At 39.1% G+C, this 19,137-nt stretch overlaps 1 protein-coding gene across 4 annotated transcripts in view; it reads right to left on the reverse strand.

Moving 5' to 3' along the window:
• The window catches only part of Armc8 (armadillo repeat containing 8), a 99,658-nt gene extending 94,223 nt beyond the window's left edge, over positions 1 to 5,435 (reverse strand). For 3 of the 4 annotated variants that reach the window (XM_076868735.2, XM_076868739.2, XM_076868734.2), the window contains exon 1: positions 5,174 to 5,435. In XM_076868735.2, coding sequence (XP_076724850.1) covers positions 5,174 to 5,218 — 45 coding nt within the window. In that variant the 5' untranslated portion in view covers positions 5,219 to 5,435. The remainder of the gene's footprint in view (positions 1 to 5,173) is intronic. The other variant, XM_076868736.2, reaches the window with a different exon arrangement.
• Between the last annotated feature and the right edge of the window lie 13,702 nt (positions 5,436 to 19,137).

Consider the following 19,137-nt stretch of genomic DNA (forward strand, 5'->3'; position numbering starts at 1 on the left):
CAATGTATCCTTTAACCCAATACAAAGTGACCAAACTAAAATGTAATCATCCTCTGTTCAGAGGTGCAAAATTTCATTTCCCTAAGTCTAATTTATTGATTTTTTTTAAAAAAAAAATAGGTTTAAGAATCCTTCAGTGGTCCAAGGTTCTGTGGACTTTTCCCTGTTATACTCTAAAAAAGTTTTATTTCATGCTTCACAATAAAATCTATGATCCACTTTGAGCTACTTTTGGTAATAAGATATGAAGTTGAGATCAAGTTTGTTTGTTTGTTTTTTGGAGGGTGCTAGGGATTGAATACAGGGTTTTGCTCTACAGCAAAGCTACACCTCTGACCTCAAGGTTCATTTTTTAACCTACAATTAAGGGGATGAAAAGACAACTTGTAGACCCAGAGAAAATACTTAAACACACCTATACCACAAAGTGCTCATACCTAAAATACATAAAGAGTTTTCAAAATTCAATAGTCAAAAAGAACAGTGAGAAAACTGGCAAAATAAGAAATATTTCACCAGAGAATAAGTGGATAGCAAATATGCAATGAAAAGATTTAACATTACAAATCATTAGGGAAATAAATGCAAATTAAGACCATGATATCACTGCACATCTATTAGAACAGTTAAAGTAGAAAAGTAACAATATCAAATGCTAGTGAGTATGCAGAGAAACTGAATCTCTCATACACTACTGGTAGAAATATAAAATGGTACATCCACTCTGGGAAAGTTCATCAAGCTAAACACTCATTTACCATATGAGGTAATAATTGCACTGCTGGGCATTTATCTCAGACACCTCAAGTTACGTCTACACAAAGACGTACACACCAATGCTCAAAGCAGGTTATAATAATCAGAAGCTAGAAATAACCAAATTGTCCAATAGATGAATAATTAAACAGTGGTACACCTATACCAAGGGATGCTACTCAGCCTGATACAAGGAACAAACTATTGTTACCTGCAACTAGGATGGATCTCAAAAACATTATGCTTAGTGACAAAAGTCAATTTCAAAAAGTTACATATTGTTTGATTCCATTTATATAACATTATAGAAAACAACAAAATTACAGAGATGGAGCTGGGCAGTGGCACATGGCACACTCCTATAATCCCAGCAGTTTGGGAGGCTGAGGCAGGAGGAGCGTGAGTTCAAAACCAACTCAGCAATTTAGTGAGGCCATAAGCAACTTAGTGAGACCCTGTCTCTAAACATATATAAAAAAGGATGGGAATGTGACTCAGTGGTCTCAGTGGTTAAGTGCCTCTAAATTCAATCCCTATTACCCGCCCCGAAAAAACTATAGAGATGGAGAACAGATTAGTAGTTGTCAGAAATTAAGGGCCGTGGGGAGAAGGGAGATGGGAGGAGTGTCAGGCAGGTATGACTGTAAAGAGGTAGAAGGAAGGAGATCCTTGTGGTAATGGAATAGTTCTGTATCTTAGTATCAGTGGCTACATGAATATACTCTTGAGATAAAATGATACAGAAATATGCACATACTTATCCCAATTTCCTGGTTCTGACACTGTACTATAATTATGTACGATGTAACCAATGAAAGAACCTGAGTGAAGTATACACAGGGGCCCCACTGTACTTTGCAACTTCCTGTGAATTTATACTTATTCCAAAATAAAAAGTTGTTAACATGAACTCAACATAAAACAATCCAAAAGTCTGGAAAGCATAGAAGGAATCTGCAAATTTGCTGACAAGAATGAGGTTGTAATGCTAAATGCAAACCAAAGAGGAATAGAGTGGCCATATGCCATCTAAAAAAGAGTTGGATAGTTTGTTCAACTCCCAAAACAGTTCAATCAACCATTTACTGACTACCTGGTATTTGCAAGACATAGTGTTTTAAGCAATTATAGGGTTAAAAAATTGAGCACTTAGCTCTGAATGAATTTACTCTCTAAGACAACTGCCTCCACAAAAGCAGTGTTCCTTCACCTGGAATGTTGTTTTGCCTTTTTTTTTTTCCTCTAGTTAGTTCTTACTCATCCTTGAACCCTCACTCAGTGTCACTTCTTCAGGGAAATTCTCCTAGATCTTTTCATTGCCCACCATATTAGATCAGTTTCTTGTATTACCCTATATGTTTCATTCATAATACTAATCACCAGTCATGAACAATTGTGTGATTATTTGATATCATTTTCCCCACTGGGCTAAAATCTCTGAAGGGACATAGGTCTATGTGTCTCATCAATGTATTCCAAACCCAATGCCATGCCTGGCAAATGACAGCTCAAAACATATTAGATAATAAATCCATGCAAAGATGTAGTTCATATGTACAAATGAGCAGACAATAAGCTACTGAAATTTGGAAGAAACTAATTATCAACTTCAACCTGAGAGGCCAGTTTATATGGAATAAAAGGTTCATGTAGATGATAAAGAAACTTGAAGTCTAGCCTTTCAACAACAGGAACCTACCAAAGAACTAAAATGAGATTGGTGGTCCAATGTTTTCTTTAGAAGAATTAATGTGAAAATGGACTTGAACTGAGAAAGTAAGGGGGCAATAAAAATAATTGAAGCCAGCTGTGGTGGAGCATGCCTATAGCCCCAGCTACTTAGAAGTCTAAGGTTCATGGTTCACTTGAACTCATGAACCTAAGACCAGTAACATATCTTACCTTCATCTCAAAATAATTAATTATTTAAGTAAAATGACCCTGTAGGATTAAAAGGATACTGTGATAGTGCAGGGCACAAAATGATAAGGTCCTGAATTAGAGTGGCCATGGAAATAGAAAAATGTGAGAAACACTAAGAATAAAGGAACAACAGAGCTTAACAACTGATTAGATAGGGAGGAATGATAAGGGGAAGAGTCAAAGATGATTCAGGAGATTCAACAGTGAAAGACAGTACCAATAACTGAAGTTGAAAAGTCATGACTAAGTCCTCTTAGGAGAAAAAATGTGCTTTGTTGGAAGTGATGGGGGCATCCACACAATTTAAGATATGAGATCAGACATAGGAGAAAAGTCAAGATTGGCAATGTAGAAGTGTGAACTGAGGGGTTAAGGTTGGAAGAACAATGAAGTTTCTCAGGAAGAAGGTGTAATGGGTCTTGGATGGAAATCATTTAAGATGATTTGATTGTCCCTTGGTCAATTTATGCATTTATCAAACTCAAGAGTAATCCAGATAATCAGCTTCTTGACAGCATTTCTGATATCTTTCTTGCCTTCCCTAAAGCACATAATATACAACTTTATACTTAATCTGGTACATACAAGTAGCTTTTTAAAAAAATCAACCATTCAATTTCTGATTGACATAAAAGATGCTGCCATACATAGTAGTCTGAAAGGAAGAAGCTTCACTTTCAATTAGTAAAATCACTGAACTTAGTTTAAATCAATTATCCAAAGCTTTGGGAAATCAGAGCTTTGGATAAATTATTTAAAGTAAATTCATTGAAATAATAAGAAAATGAAACAAATGAAAATTTTCAACTGTATACACTCTAACTCAAAAAGTAAAAAAGCTTCAGGTGAATTGAAGGATAACTAATCTAAATGACAAAACTGAGGATAGTCAAAAAATACATATATAAAATCTTTTTTACAAATGAGGAAGAAGTCATTGGCCTGCTCTCCCACAAAACATGAGTATTTCAGTCAAAATGGGCTAATGTACTAATCTGCTTCAATACTTGAGTAGCCAGGCCTGGTGGCCTGGGCCTGTAATCATGGCGGCTCAAGTGGCTGAGGCAGGAGAATCGGGAGTCCAAAGCCCGCAGCAATGGCAAGGCACTAAGCTACTTAGTGAGACCCTGTCTCTAAATAAAACACAATATAGGGCTGGGGATGTGGCTCAGTGGTGGAGTGCCCCTGAGTTCAATCCCTCATACCAAAAAAAAAAAAAAAAAAAAATCCCAATACTTGAGTGAACAGTATTTTTCTAGTAGTAGTTTAAATATAAGAAAAGCTAATAAAATGGACTGGGGGACAAATTTGTTGACAGCCTTCCAAAATTAAAGTACCACTGTACTGCCAAATTAAGCCCTCTCAAGGCTGCAGTCTGCCACTTAACTCTAACCCTGAATCAAGCAATGTCCTACGTGTTTTTAGGTAGGCCTGCTCCTGGGAGAAGTCAGGGAAAAGAAACCAGCTGGAGTTATGGCAACTCCAGGAACCTACCTGACAAGTCGTCTATAATCCAACTACCCTCTCAGCATTAGACTGCCTTCCATGAGTTTAAAAGATGGTCATTCTTTGTCTACACATTTCCAACAACAGCAAATGAACCACTGATAAACTGACCATTCTGACAGTCAGACAGGTAAGATTGGTGCTAAAGCCTAAGAAGTTATCTCTCAGTAACTTTCTCTGTTGGTCCCATTTTTTCAAGGACAACACCGAGAAAGATGAACGTTGTAGTCCACTTTTCGTTTAACTTAAAAAAAAAAAAAAACCCTAGGTATTGCTTCTTAGCATATCAATATGTTCCTTCTCTTAATAATGGGGATATCTAGCCATTACCCTTAAAGAGAAGAGGAATATCAGCCACAGGGAACAGAGCCGTGACCTCCGGAGCAGAGCTCCGTCAGGGGGTTTAAATAACCACACACGTACGTGTACACACACACACACACACACACACACACGAGTTGCAGCTGATTTATGAAATCCCCATTGCCAAGAGGCAAGCTCCAGCCAGTACCCAGGTGCTTGGACACGACATAAGACACAAGGACCTGCCTGGCGGCTCGGAGGCTGCGGGGGCCAACGAGCCTGCACCTCTTCTGGCCAAAGCCCAAGGGAGCTGAGTGGGCGCTGGTTCCCAGGCCGGCGGCAAGCCCCACAGGGCAGTGCGCCCGGCCCGGGAGAAGCGGCATCGCCGGGAAGGCTCAGTGAAACGCCTGGCCAAACCCAAGCCTGCGCCGCTGGGCCGGTTGCCGATAGCCCAGTCCCCCCGCCTGTCGCACGCCGTGCTGGGAGCCCGCACTGGTGAGAGCTCCCGGAGTTGTCTCCACCGGGGTCCCGTCTATCAGCCGTCCACCCTCCCTCATTCCCGGCCCAAGCCCCAACCAGAGGACACCGCAGGGGGTGGTGCCCAGGAGACGCACCGCGCTTGGGGGAATACGGCGGGCGGGTCCCGGGCTCCCCGGCAGGAAGGCGGCCGCAGCGGGTCACTCACCGAGAGGACGCTCATGCGGATTGGGGTCTCCAACAGGCACGCCATCTTGAGCCTTCCCACCCGGCTGCTGCCGGCGCCGGCGCGGGGGCCGGCACTTTCGACAGCCAACTACTGGGCCAACGGCAGGAGCCTCTGCAGAAAGTCAGGCAGGTAGACGAGACCGACCACTCTCTGGATGCCGCTCAAGTATGGGAAGGGCCCGCAGAAGGGCGAACAAAGGGGACCCTCTCCAAGAGCCTCCTTACGAATCGTCCTCTCTGAAACGGCAGCTACTGTCAGCCTGGGTCAGAGGTGGGCGCGGGCAGCGGATTCCGCATGCGCAAAGATCTGCCGGCCCCACCTGCCGCTCGTGGTGGGTGGAGCCTCGGGGGCGGAGTCTCGCTCTGGCGTTGCGAGCTGTCCAGACTGATAAATTGCATTTTATGCGTTCACGTATTCATATTCCGGAAAACTAGTATGTGGAGCCACCTACATCGTTTGAAGTTCACTTTCACATTCATTATCTCTCCATTTGCACCGAACTCTTAGCGTCATTATCATCTCCATTTTATAGGTAGGGAAACTGTGATCTCAAAACCAAGGTTTCTGCCGCCAAGAACAGTGATTATTTCACGATCCAGCCCTTAACTGTGACCTGCTTTAGCGTTGAGTGCCCGACCTATTTATTGTGGTATAGTGTTAAGAATAGACACTCTGGAGCAAAAACGCTTGGGTTTAACCCTCGCTATTTCTCTTACTAGCTGCCTTGCGTTACTTTGAACAGGTTACTTAACCTCCTTAGGTTTCGGTTCCTCCTCTGTAAAATCAATTTTATAAGAATAGAGGAACTAATAAACATGAAGCACTTAGAACATGTCTGGAATCTTAGAAAGCATTACACAATATACATGTTAGTATTTCTGAAGCCTCTATGTCAAGTTGGGGGAAAATGGGTCAAATATCTGAATTGTTCATACTGGAACACTCCCGATAACTGAAGTCAAACAAAAGTACGTCCTTAATTAATTATATTTTTCCGATTAATTCAAATCTCCTACTCCTTCACGTGAGGTTGGGCGCGCGCGCTTCTGTGCAACACTGCTCTTGACTCAATGGACCGGTTTCACCTTCCTGCTTATTGCAACCAGTAGGGTTTTCACAGGATGAGTGCAATGAGCCTATTACATTACTTGTCTTTCCTTCCATTTCTTTAGCCACTCCCTAATCCGTGCTATTACCTCTCCCTTGAACTAAAGCAGTAGCCTTACAACTGGTCTGAGCTTTACCTCTGTTCTGTCTTCCCACTGTACTTGACTTCTAAATCCATGGTAACATTTATCATACTTGTTTATGGATATGTTTGCCTTTAAAAATGTGTTCCCAGAAGGCAGGAATTATATTTTAGACAACCTTGCTATAACTATTTCCCAAGCTCCGAAAGTCTGCATACTACCTACACAATATCTGCCAATCTGCACCCAGGAATTATTACTTATTCAATATTTTTCTTTAAAGCCAATTTTAACACATTTAAAAATTTTAGCCTCATCCTAAACTATAAAAATCAAGTTTATAAAGCATTCTATTTTTATTCTAGTGCATTAACATCCATAACTATTAAAAAAAAAGTTTAAATGCCCATCCTGTAACATTTAAAATCATGTCACATATTGCAAACCATAACATTTAAAATCATGCCACATATTGCAGCACATAACTTACACATAGCATACAAAACTATTAATTTAATTTTTAGTTAACTATTGTATGATGCAGTCGTTATAGCTTTATGCAATTTACGCTCATCAGTTCACTCAAGCTATACGTCTGGCAGGGAAGCCCCACCCCAAGTATGCCATAGGTGATCCCTCCCCCAAGTCTTCACGCATCACTTTTTCTTGCAGCTACCAATATATTGTACAATATATTGTTATTGTATTGTTTTTTCTTAATTATACTAGTTTGTCTCCTCATCAGGCAATAGGGATTTTATCTCCTAGGACTTTTATCTCACTGTCTAACATAGTCATTTACAAAATGTTTGCTGAATCTCTGGCTTAGATGGGGACATATATACTAGATATATGTACATATATACTAAATATCTATTACATTCCAGGTACTATGCCCAGGAGTGGGAGTACAATTATGAGCAAGATGGATCTTTCAAGAAAGAGCAAAAGAGAAATAAGTACAAACAAGGTTAGAATGTAGGGACAAAGATGTAGATACAGGTAGTTTATTTGGGAAGTACTTCCAGGGTACAGAATTGATTGGTTAGAGAGAGTGAAAAAAAAGGAAAACTCAATAAAAAGTCAATATAAAAGGGCACGGTTTATTCTTTGAGCACCTCTGGAAACACAAATTCCACCTTAGATTGTTCATCTTGAGACTGGGGCATTGCCTACCACTCACCCTCATGCTGTATTGGTTGAGGATTTCTCCAGAGCTGTTAACTCCTACATCCCTGGACTGCACTTGTACACAGAACAGAGAGGGCTTCCTTAAGCAGGTGTACAAAGGCAGAGTCTGAAGGTTTGCTCTTGTGGTAAGATACAGTCAGAATACATCTGACCTCACCCAGAATTGTCACTACAGCTGGAGCTGAAATGGGGGTAGGAAATGTGACCTGAGGCATCCAATATCTCTGCTATCAGGCTTCCCTGTTTTATTCAAGAGACTAACATGGCCATTTTACGTGATGGAAGCATTGAATAGAAAACCTCTAAATTTGAGGGTCAGAAATATTGTTTTTAGTTCAACTTTGCTGCTAAATAACTTTAGGTACAGTTTGAATATAAGCAAGAGTAGAAATTGAGGGGTAAGAAGAAATCTGATTCCGCCTCCACATAACGAGGAAACAGTTAATTTTGGCACTGCACTGAGGGGAGGCAAACACCCACACCAACTTCCTTGCAAATGAAACTTCTCTCTCTCAGAGCAGTATTAATTTCTGAAAAATAATGACAAGAATGAGAGTTTAATGATAAAAAATAGAATACAGAACAAGAAGTAAGTTGCCAGGGGAAGAAATCTGGGAAGCATTTAAAAATAGTTATATAGAACTTCCCAAAATGCATAATAAACTATATATTTAAAAGTAAAAACATATCTATGTAAAACTAGAAAAGTTTAAAGGACAGAAAGATAGATGTAAACCAAAAACTTGGTGGTCTCAAAAGGGATATAGAAGAATCTTTTAAAAGATTTGAAAACAGGATAGTCTTTAAATAAATAAGAAAGATAAAATTAATTAACTGTGATACACAGGAGATACAATGAAGTTTAAAAGACATGCAAGTTTACTTATTCAAGTAAATATAAATAAAACCACCAGTAATGGGATGGACACCATGATATGCACTCAGAAAGATGTATCACTTCTATATAGGGGTTCTGCTAAAAATGCACATGTATAATTAATGAGGAAGCATCAAATAAACCTTAAGGGACATTCTACAAAATAACAGACTTAAACCCTTCAAAAATGTCACTAAAGACAAAGGAAAACAGGCCGGACGCCATGGAATACATGTAATCCAAGTGGCTCAGCAGGCAGAAGCAGGAGAATCATGAGTTCAAAGCCAACCTCAGCAAAAAAAGCCAAGGTGCTAAGCTACTCAGTGAGACCCTGTCTCTAAATAAAATATAAAATAGGGCTGGATGTGGCTCAGTGTTCAGGTGCTTCTGAGTTCAATCCCCGGTACCCAAAAAAAAAAAAAAAAAAAAAAAAGACAGAGAAATTGTTTCAGATCAAAGGACAATAAAGTGATATAACAAATCAGGCAGTTTGTGAGCTAGGGTTGACTCTTGGACAAGGAAAACAATTGTTTTCTTATTGAAAAAGTAACTCATTTAAAAAATAATAATTTTAAAAATCTGTAGGATTTAGCCAAGGATCCTGGAAATTCGTTCACTAAGATAGATGAGTACATATATACATACATATGTACATATATACTAGATATCTGTTATATTCCAGGTACTATGCCCAGGAGTGGGAATACAATTATGAGCAAGAGGATCTTTCAGGCAAGAGCAAAAGAGAAATAAGTGCACACAAGGTTAGAATGTAGGGAGATAAGTGACAGAGTGCAACTCAGGGAGCATATAGAAAGGAAATCTCACCAAGGTCACAGGAAGTCCTTTCGGTGGAGCTGGTACCCAAGTACTGATCTAAAATATAGCCAGGAATGGACCAGGCAAAGCCCTATGTGTTACTCCTCACAGGACCTGGCTTGACCAGAAACATTTCTCTAATTGTAGAATTAAAATAGTAATTTTCTGGATTTAGTAGTGGAAACACTAGTGGATCCTTCAAAAATTATCACCAGGACAAGAACTACCAAGTATTTCTGGGAAAAAAAAGAGACATTCCAGAATCAGCTGGTCTTCTGAGAGCTATAGCATCTTCTGGATTGTAGAGATAAGAGAGATTCCCTCATCCTCTTCACACAACCACTTTAGGAGGATGTTTCAAAATGGAGGAGCAAGGGTAATGAGCTAGGCAAAGTAAGTTTGATCTTTTCATCGTTTATAACACAGGAATAGAATTTAGAAATCCTCAGAACACTAAACAAGAGATATTGTCTGTTTTTATCCTACTGAAATCAGAATGTCTGACAAGATGTCTGACCAGTTGAGACTGAGAGATTACAGATATCACAGAACTCTTTTCCCCATTTGTGATTATTTGCCTCTCATTACAACTACATCCTGGAGTTTTAGCACTAGACATGCTCTCTCCCTAGTTTTCCTATAGAATTGGGAACCAGTAGTGATAGGTGTCAGAATCACTTATTTCAATTTTAAGACACAGCAGATAAATGTTTTTCCTGATGTTTGCAACATTTTGTTTATAAGACTGACTTGCAGGTATCCCAAGAGGTCACTCCTTTCCTTCATGAAGTTTCTGCCCAATGTCATCAGCAAGGTCTTCCTGAACGACTGTGTCTCAAGTATTCTACAATAATCCCTAACTCCTCATCTGCTGTATTTTAAATTATTCATTGTTTAAATGATTCTTCCTTCCTAACTTCTTTAGTTCTATTCAACTTTTATTTGACTGGATTTCATTATCACATCATTTTTTTTTTCCCCAAGAAGGGGCCATGGGTGTTGTCTCCCTGAAATTCTTTCCATGTTCAAAAACATCTGCTTGTTGCCTTTTACATGAATGATATCTTAGCTGGTGCATCACACAGAAAAACAGAGCTCACATTAGGTAATTTAACAAAAAAGATTACAAATTATTGGAAAGACTAATTCCAGAGTCCATAACCACTGAAGGATTTGGGATCTGGGTTGCCACTGCAGAGGTTCAGGCTTGTCTGCTGCCAGCATAAGAGCCAAAAGAAATAAGAAGTACCTTTTATCTTCTATCTTCTATTCTCATACAACCCAGAACAAGTTGTCAAACCTAATCCAGACCCTGATTGGCAACGAAGTCCAAGAAATGTAGTTTCTTAGCTTCTAATTCCTTCAATACAGACATAGAGAACTATATAATTATATATAGTTATATATAATTATATATAATTTAAAAGTAAGTTGAAGAAATTTTATCTTTTGCCCCTAAACATTGCAGTGTTTCCTAAAAACAAGGAATTATATAAATGCACTAAAATAATCAAAATTGGGAAATTAATATTGATATGATATTATCTAATTTGTAAACTTTTCCCAGATTTTGCCAATTGCTCTAATAATGTCTTTTATGGTGCCACAATGAATATAATGAATCTTTAGTTTCCTTTAATTTTTCATCTTTTTCTTTGTATTTTATGACTATAACATACAAGTGTACACATATATGTATATATACATATACACACATCTTAAATATGTGCTACTTATTTTGCAAAATCTTTCTCAAGTTCAGTTTGTCTGCTATTTTTCCAAGATTAGATTCAGATGTCAAAAACAAAATTACAATAAACTTCTCAAAAAGATCTTAGATGGCTTATGTGTGATTCTAGTCTTGGGCCACACTCCATTCTATAAAGTTGGATAAGTACCCTGATGGGCTGAGAGAGAAGGTATGCTTGATAGACAGAAGAGGGCTAAGGAAAGCAGAAATAGAAAGAAAAGCAGATGGACAAAGTTGTTTTCTCTGTTAGGTTTAAAACAGAGGGAGTTCCTTGAGTCTTAAAGAAAACTAAAACTGACTCAATTGGGGATTTCTCTATTACATTTTACTTTCTCCATTTCTTTGAAGGTCAGATAAACAAGTTAATTTTGGCTTGTTGGCATGAAACATTAGCATGAGTAACTCCATTTTGGTTTGATCTGTTGAGCCTAGTCCAGAAGGTCAGTCCAAACCAATGGCCTCCTATAAATTTCATTTCAGACAGGTTATGCACTTTGGGCAGGAGTACCACAGAAGTGATGTTGTGTCAGATTAAGGGCTCATGATGTGGATTTGTCAATTCTAGTGAGGTTAAATTTGATCATTCCGGCAACTTCTCTAGTGTAAAATTTCATATTTTCTCTTTGTTATTAGTAAAGTATTTTTTGGAAAGATACTTTTACTATGTAAGTAGTCTCAAGTAATAGTTAAGACTATGTAAGGAACCTGTTACTCTTCCAAGATTACCATCCAGTTTAGCTATCATTGAAATTCTTATCTGAAACAATGATAATGATGATGATGATTGCTATATGATAATTTCTAATTCCCATTTTTTTTCTATATTTATCAATAAAATATTTTTGTGTAAATAAGAGATCTCCCTTCACCGGTATATTTTATTTATTTATACCAGTATAAAATAAGATGTTCTGAACTTATAATGGGGTTTTGTCCTAGTAAACTATCATAAATTGAAAACACCTTAAGTTCAAAGTGTATTTCATACACCTAACCTATTGTAACCTAAGCTTGTCATAGCTTACTATTGTTTGTTTACCCTTATGATTGCCTCACTGACTGGGAGCTGTAGCTTGTTGCTGCTGCCCAGCTTTGTGACATAGTATCATCATACTGTATATTGCTAGTTTTAAAAAGGATATAAAAAACAAAATTAGATTAAATACAATTTCTACTGAATGCATATTGCTTTTACACATTGTAAAGTCAAAAAAATCGTTGGTCAAACCAACATAAGTTGAGGAACATTTATAATAGATTTCAATTTTATTCAATGATCTGTAGCTTGTTACTATGATACACACACACACACACACACACACAACACACACACACACACACACACACACACTAATTGGGTTAAGACTCTTACAATCCTATCATTTCTCCTCTGAACCTTCTTGCATTGTTTCACACGTGAGCTTTTGGGGAACACCTCACAATCAAACCATAACAACGTATTTGATACTACAGTTGTTCCAGATCTGCCAGTGGAAACACCTTCAATCTGGCATCTTTTGAAGTTCCCAGATCCTTTAAGTACTTCCTTAATTTCAAGCACAAGAAGATAATTCAGGCTCATTTTGTACTTTACTTGCCCTAGAATCAACCATTTCAACAAGCTGACCTGATTTCTTTTGAAATTGTATTTAGACATCAATATCTGGTGTGTACCTAAGAAAGTTTTGGGTTTCTTTCTTTTCTTTTCTTTTAAGAGACTGAATCTTGTTATTTGCTCAAGTAGGCCCTGAACTCCCAGAATAAAGCTGGTCTCCTGCTTTAGCTCCTGAGTAGCTGGGACTAGAGGTATGTACCACTGTTCCTGGCATATTATATAAAATAAATGCCTAAAAAATAATTTAAAGGAGAAAAGGTTTATTTTGGCTTATGGTTCCAGAGGTTTCTGACAATGATTGCTTGACTCCCTCCCTTTGGGCCTATGGTGAGGCAGTACATCATGACAGGAGCTCATGCTGAGAAGGCTGTCCACCTCATCACAGTTGGGAAGCAAAGGAGAAGAAGAACCACAGTCCCAATACCCCCTTCAAGGGCACATTCCCCAATGACCAACTGACTTCTACTAGGCCCCACTTCCTAAAGGCTCCACCACCTCCCAGAGGCACTGCAGCCTGTTGAACAAGTCTTTAGCATTTGAGGCTTTTAAGACCCAAACCATAACAGGATTAAACCCACGGCCTTGCACATAATAAGCATGTACCCTACCACCTAGCCACAGTCCCCTAAGAAGTCTTAAAAGGCTGGGCAAGGTGGCACTGCCTGTAATCCCAGTGGCCTGGGAGGCTGAGGCAGGATATTTATGAGTTCAAAACCAGCCTCCGCAAAAACGTTAGGCACTAAACAACTCAGTGAGACCCTGTCTCTAACTAAAAATACAAAATAGGGCTGGGGATGTGGCTCAGTGGTTGAGTGCCCCTGAGTTCAATCCCCAGTACCCCCCCACCCCCCAAAAAAAGAAGTTTTAAAAGCACTTCTGACAGACTCATTCTGGGTAATGCTCTTTATAGCATGTTTCCATAGTTGATATGAGGTTTCTTTTTTCACATGGCTCACTGTTAGGTGCATCTCTCTAGACACTGATAGACACTGTTCTGATAGAATCAAGGAACTTCTTTCCAACCATATGTGAGACTTGTTTGTTTTCCCCCATGGGCCCTCACAGTTTGACAGCACCTGCCTGTTTAGTAGGCAACCCTTCACATATGTCAGAGTTATTTTCAACTGGGTGCACTGGCGCATGCCTATAATCCCAGCAGTTTGGGAAGCTAAGACTGGAGGATCGAGAAAAGCCTCAGCAATAGCGAGGAGCTAAGCAACTCAGTGAGACCCTGTCTCTAATAAAATACAAAAATAGGGCTGGGGATGTGGCTCAGTGGCCAAGTGCCCTGAGTTCAATCCCGTCAGAGAAAAAGCTGACTAAAAAGAGTTATTTTTCTTTGTTTGCTCAATCCATTTTTGTTTTACTCAGCTTTTTCACTGCTGTGACTAAAAGATCTGACAAGAATAATTTTAGGGGAAAAGAAAAGTATCTTTAGGAGCTCATGGTTTCAGAGGTCTCAGTCTATAGAAGGCCAGCTCCATTCCTTGGGGCTCTAGGGGAGGCAGAACAACATGGTAGAAGAGTATGGCATATGATAACCAAAAAGCAAAGAGAGTCCACTCACCAGATATAAAATATATGCCCCAAATGCACGCCTCCAATGACCAATTTCCTTCAGCCTCCTGCTTTCAGTTACCACTCAGTTAATCCCATTAGGGGATTAATTCATTGATTGTGTTAAGATTCTTCTAACTCAATAATCTTTCCTCTAAACCTTGCATTTTCTCACACATGAGCTTTTGGGGGAACACCTTACATCCAAACTGTAAAAAATTTTCTCCAAAAACCCTCCTGTTTCTCCTCGTTCATAATGGGGGGGGGGGGTTTGAGGATTCCTATTTTATTTGACTACTTTTTGACTGATTTTAGAAAAACCAGTAAAAATTATCCAGTGTGTTGACTCACCAATATGGCCTCTGAAATTGAGATTTGGGTTGGAAATTGAATTAGGAACTGAGTCATGATGCACTTCTTCATTCTTATAATCTATTTCCTTCTTTAATCATTATTTTTTTAAATATTATAGTACTGAGTTACTGTTTACTATTGGTCACAAAAATTCAAAAAATTTTTGGGGGGTGTTGGGGATTGAACTGAGGGGCACTTCACCACTGAGCCACATCCCCAGCCCTATTTTGCATTTTATTTAGTGCTTCAGAGACAGAGTCTCACTGGAGTTGCTTAGTACCTTGCTTTTGTTGAGGCTGGCTTTGAACTTGTGATCCTCCTACCTCAGCCTCCTGAGCTGATGGGATTACAGGTGTGCGCCAGCATGCCTGGCTCTAATTGTTTGATACATCAAAATTTTGTTGCAAAATTGACATGGTAACATAGGAAAATACCATTACCCAACCAAAAAAAAAAAAAAAAAAAAAAAGACTAAAATTGAACAGGGAATACCAAGTGCTGCTGATCATGTGGAATAATCAGAACTCTCTTACCTTAAGAAAGCATAAAAGAGCATAATCCTTTTGGAAATGGCACTAACTGCTAAAGTTAAACATACTCTCTCATGTGGAGATTTTCCTCCTGGGTATAATCCAATGAAATGAGTATACCTATGTTCACCAGAAGATTTTACAAGAATGTGAATGCCATCTTTATTCATAGTAGCCATAAATTGGAAACAATTCAACTGTGCTTCAATAGGGAAATATATAAATTGTGATATATTCAACACAATGGAATACAGCAATAAGAAATAGCATACTATGGCTTTATCTATCTATAATACAGATTTACAGATGAATCTCAAGGTATTACATGGCATAAAGAAGCCAGACACAAAAGAGTGAATAATACAAACTGACAAATATCTGACATTTAAAAATGGGCAGGGAACCTAGGGCTGTATGTAGCTCAGTGGCAGAGTGCTTGCCTAGCATGTATGAGACAATGGCTTCAATTCTCAGTAGCACTACTTAAAAATAAATAAAATAGAAATATTCTGTAAAAAAATGGAGGGGCAGAATTGATCTATGGTGACAGAGGTCAGAATAGTGTATTCCTTCTATGATGACAGATCAATGGTGCTTTTCTTCTGAAAGAAGGGCCTTGGAAGGAAGCATAAGAGAGTCTTTTTAAGAGGCTGATGTATATTAATGTACCTTAAAATGGCAGGTGATATTTTGGGTGATTATCTATGTAAAAATTAACCATACTGTACACTTAAGGTTTGATTTATGTACTCTAAATTATATCTAATTTTTTTAAACATGAAGTCTTCTCTGGTCAACTGACACAACATGGCTAATTGCAGGTTGGCATCATGGGTAAATCCTGGAGCCACTATGGTGCCTCCCTCCAGAAAGTGATGAAGAAAATTGAAATCAGTCAACACATAAATATACTCACTCACTCTTTCTCTTCCAAAGAGAACAGAGAAGCTATGGGGATCTGACACTGTGGTTCCTGCATGAAAATTATATCTAGTGGTGCCTGAACCTACAACACCACTGCCATCATCACAGACAAGTTTGTCATCAAAACTGAAGGGACCTGTAGAAGCTGTACCAGTTGAGATATCATTAGCCAATGATAAGTGTATTAATTTAGGTTATGAAATTGCTTTGGTTTGTTACTTTTATTTAATTAGATGTTCTGATTTGAATTGCTTTAAGGTTGCTCTTTCAAAAGATTTAGAAATCAAAATTCTTCTAATTTGTATAGGAAAATTTTGCTGAGATGAATTACAGTAATTCAGCATTTTTTCCAGTAGTCACATGACATGGCATAAAAATATAAACTTTGTGTCTTAGCTTTTAATAAGTTTGTTCTTACCAGTTCAACTTTTGTGAGATACACTGTGATAAATTATGGCATCACTATACCACTAAGCTATATCCCCCATCCTTTTATTTTCTAATTAATTATTTATTTTAGTTTTTTAAAATACCTTTATCTTGTTTATTTATTTTTATGTAGTGCTGAGGATAGAACTCAGTGCCTCACACGTGTGAGGCAAACGCTCTACCGCTGAGCCACAACCCCAGCCCCTTTATTTTAGTTTTTATTTTGAGACAGCCTGGTCTGGAACTTGCAATCTCCTGCTGTTATGCTCGAATTCAGGACCCCCTAAAGACCACCAGAGACCAAGAATGATGTAAGCAGCAAAGAGGTGTTTATTGCGAGCTAGCTTGGTCCTCCTCGAACACACAGCAACAGGTGACACTAAGAGGCCCCTGAGCCCAGGGTTTGCAGCAGTTTTATATAAAATCAAATAACAACTCTAAAACACATTCACTGGCGGGAACAAGTTGGGTAGGGGTGATCACTACAAGAGGGGGATTCATTTGAACTGATTGGTTTAAATTGTGAGGATGTCACAAGGGGAGCACGTGCCAAACTGCAGGGCTTCTAGTTTAGATACTTCTCACCACACCTAGGTGGGGGGCCATCTGGAATTTCAGACATATGGTTATCTTGGCCTATCTTAGGTGATCACCATCTGCGGCTTTTCAGAGAACTGTTTCCACAGAGTTTCAGAGCAAAATGAGTTCCCAAGCATGCCGCAGTCCGGCTGCAGCAAAATAACCAGGGGGTGACAAGCAACTAGTGTAGATTGATACAGCAGGAGTGGAAGCCGTTTATTGTAGGACAGGAGGGGTATATATACATTCCACACAGCTTATCTAATTAACATAAACTAGATACAGCAGTCAACCAATAAGGAATCTCCACACTTAATGCCTATCTGGTGTTTCTTCACAAACCACTCCCTCTGGCATTTTGCCAGGCACCATCTTGACTTGTTTACAAACCCTAACACAAGCAGAATGAGATTGTTTAGGTCTTTCATTCCCCCATTTCTTTTTTTGGGTACCTTGGAAGCCAATCATGGGTTCCTCTGAGTGCGTTTATAGGATTCAGTTCTATTATCTCTGTCTAGGGGCTGATATTGGGCCCTCAACACCATTAACTGGACTGTATTGATCCTTTCCTTTACAAAGGCTGAAAACTTATTTATAATACAGGGTCCTACTATTAGGGCAAGCATAATTACAAGTAAGGGTCCAACCAAAACTGAAATTAAAGTTGTGAGCCAGGGGGAATAGTCAAACCAGGATTCAAACCATCCCTTCTGTCGCTCTCTCTCTTTCCTCCGTTTCTCCAATCCTTTCTGTACTCTGCTATTGATTGTCTGATTACCCCGGAATGGTTTACATAAAAACAACATTCTTCCCCTAGCGCTGCACAAAGTCCTCCTTGTTGTAAAAGACTAAATCTAAGCCCCTTCTATTTTGAAGCACAACTTCTGCAAGGGATGCATGTGATTCCTCCAAATGTTTTACTTATCTCTGTAGCTCTTGGATGTCCTCATCTATGGCTTTCCTCAGGCTGGAAAAATAGGAGCGCTGTTCAATCAGGGCAATTGTTCCAGTTCCCACTCCTACTGCTCCTAACAGGGTTCCTACGGTTAATATGGCTACAGCTACTTCTCTCTTTACCTTCTTTTGCAATTCCTTACTTTCTAATCTGAGTATCACTTCTTCTTCAGAGTGGTAAATTAATCTGGGTACAAGTTGAACCATAACACAAAATCCATGGGTATGGTTGAGCACAGCCCTGTGAGCACAGGGGGTAAGGCCTGTGTCACATGCCCACCAACTGTTTTCTGATGGTAATAGATAAGTCATTTGGGTGGGTATAGGAGAAGTCTGATTGCATAAATGCTGCAGAGAGGGTGGTGGGTTTCCCACACAGTTGCCTTTTCCAATAACCTTCTCCAAGGTAAGTCCAGATTCCACTGGTTCCCAACGGCAGTCCTGTACTTTGCTAGTCAGTGTATAACTTCCTGGGAGAGCTATCCCCTCATAAAAGGGGAGTTGCATATCATAACACATCCAACAGGACTCTGTCACCTGGGGTCGTGTTTTGTTTACAACATCATAAGTTTTTAGCAGTAGTTTCCACAAGGGAGCTCCCAAGGTGTTCTCCTCTGAGATGCTGGGCACAACTAGTTTGGGCAGTTCAGGTGGAGAGTTTAGGTCCCTTTCCTCAGGGATCCTCTGGGTAGTCTTAGGTATTTGGGTACTTTCAGGCATAATGGGGATGTTAGCTAGTTTAAAGCTGATCAGAGATGGACTTATCATTCCGTGTATTTCCTTGATAAGATTACCTTTTCTTGGTTAAGTTTTTCAAAGATGTTTTCCTTGTTTCTGTCTTGGCCATTCATTCTTCATTGAAGTTTGGTCCTTTTTTCTCCTTCAGTTTTCAAGACACTCCTCTGCTTTCATTAAGCTTGCATCCTAATTAGGCAAACAACTATTTGGTAGCAAAAGGCAAAATTCTCAGTCCTCTTACACACACACACACACACACACACACACACATTATAATTTTAGAAACTCTTTGTGGGGTAATTTTTAAATCCTCAGTTTTTAAATTCCACTTAAAATTATTATTTTTGAATGTCCTTTAAAAATCTCTTGATTAATTTCTAATTCACTATCAGGCAACTGTCATTGTTGGGAGAAGTTTGGTCCTAGGGAATTCGCC

Source organism: Callospermophilus lateralis, chromosome 10, assembly GCF_048772815.1.
Source record: "Callospermophilus lateralis isolate mCalLat2 chromosome 10, mCalLat2.hap1, whole genome shotgun sequence".
Taxonomy (NCBI): domain Eukaryota; kingdom Metazoa; phylum Chordata; class Mammalia; order Rodentia; family Sciuridae; genus Callospermophilus; species Callospermophilus lateralis.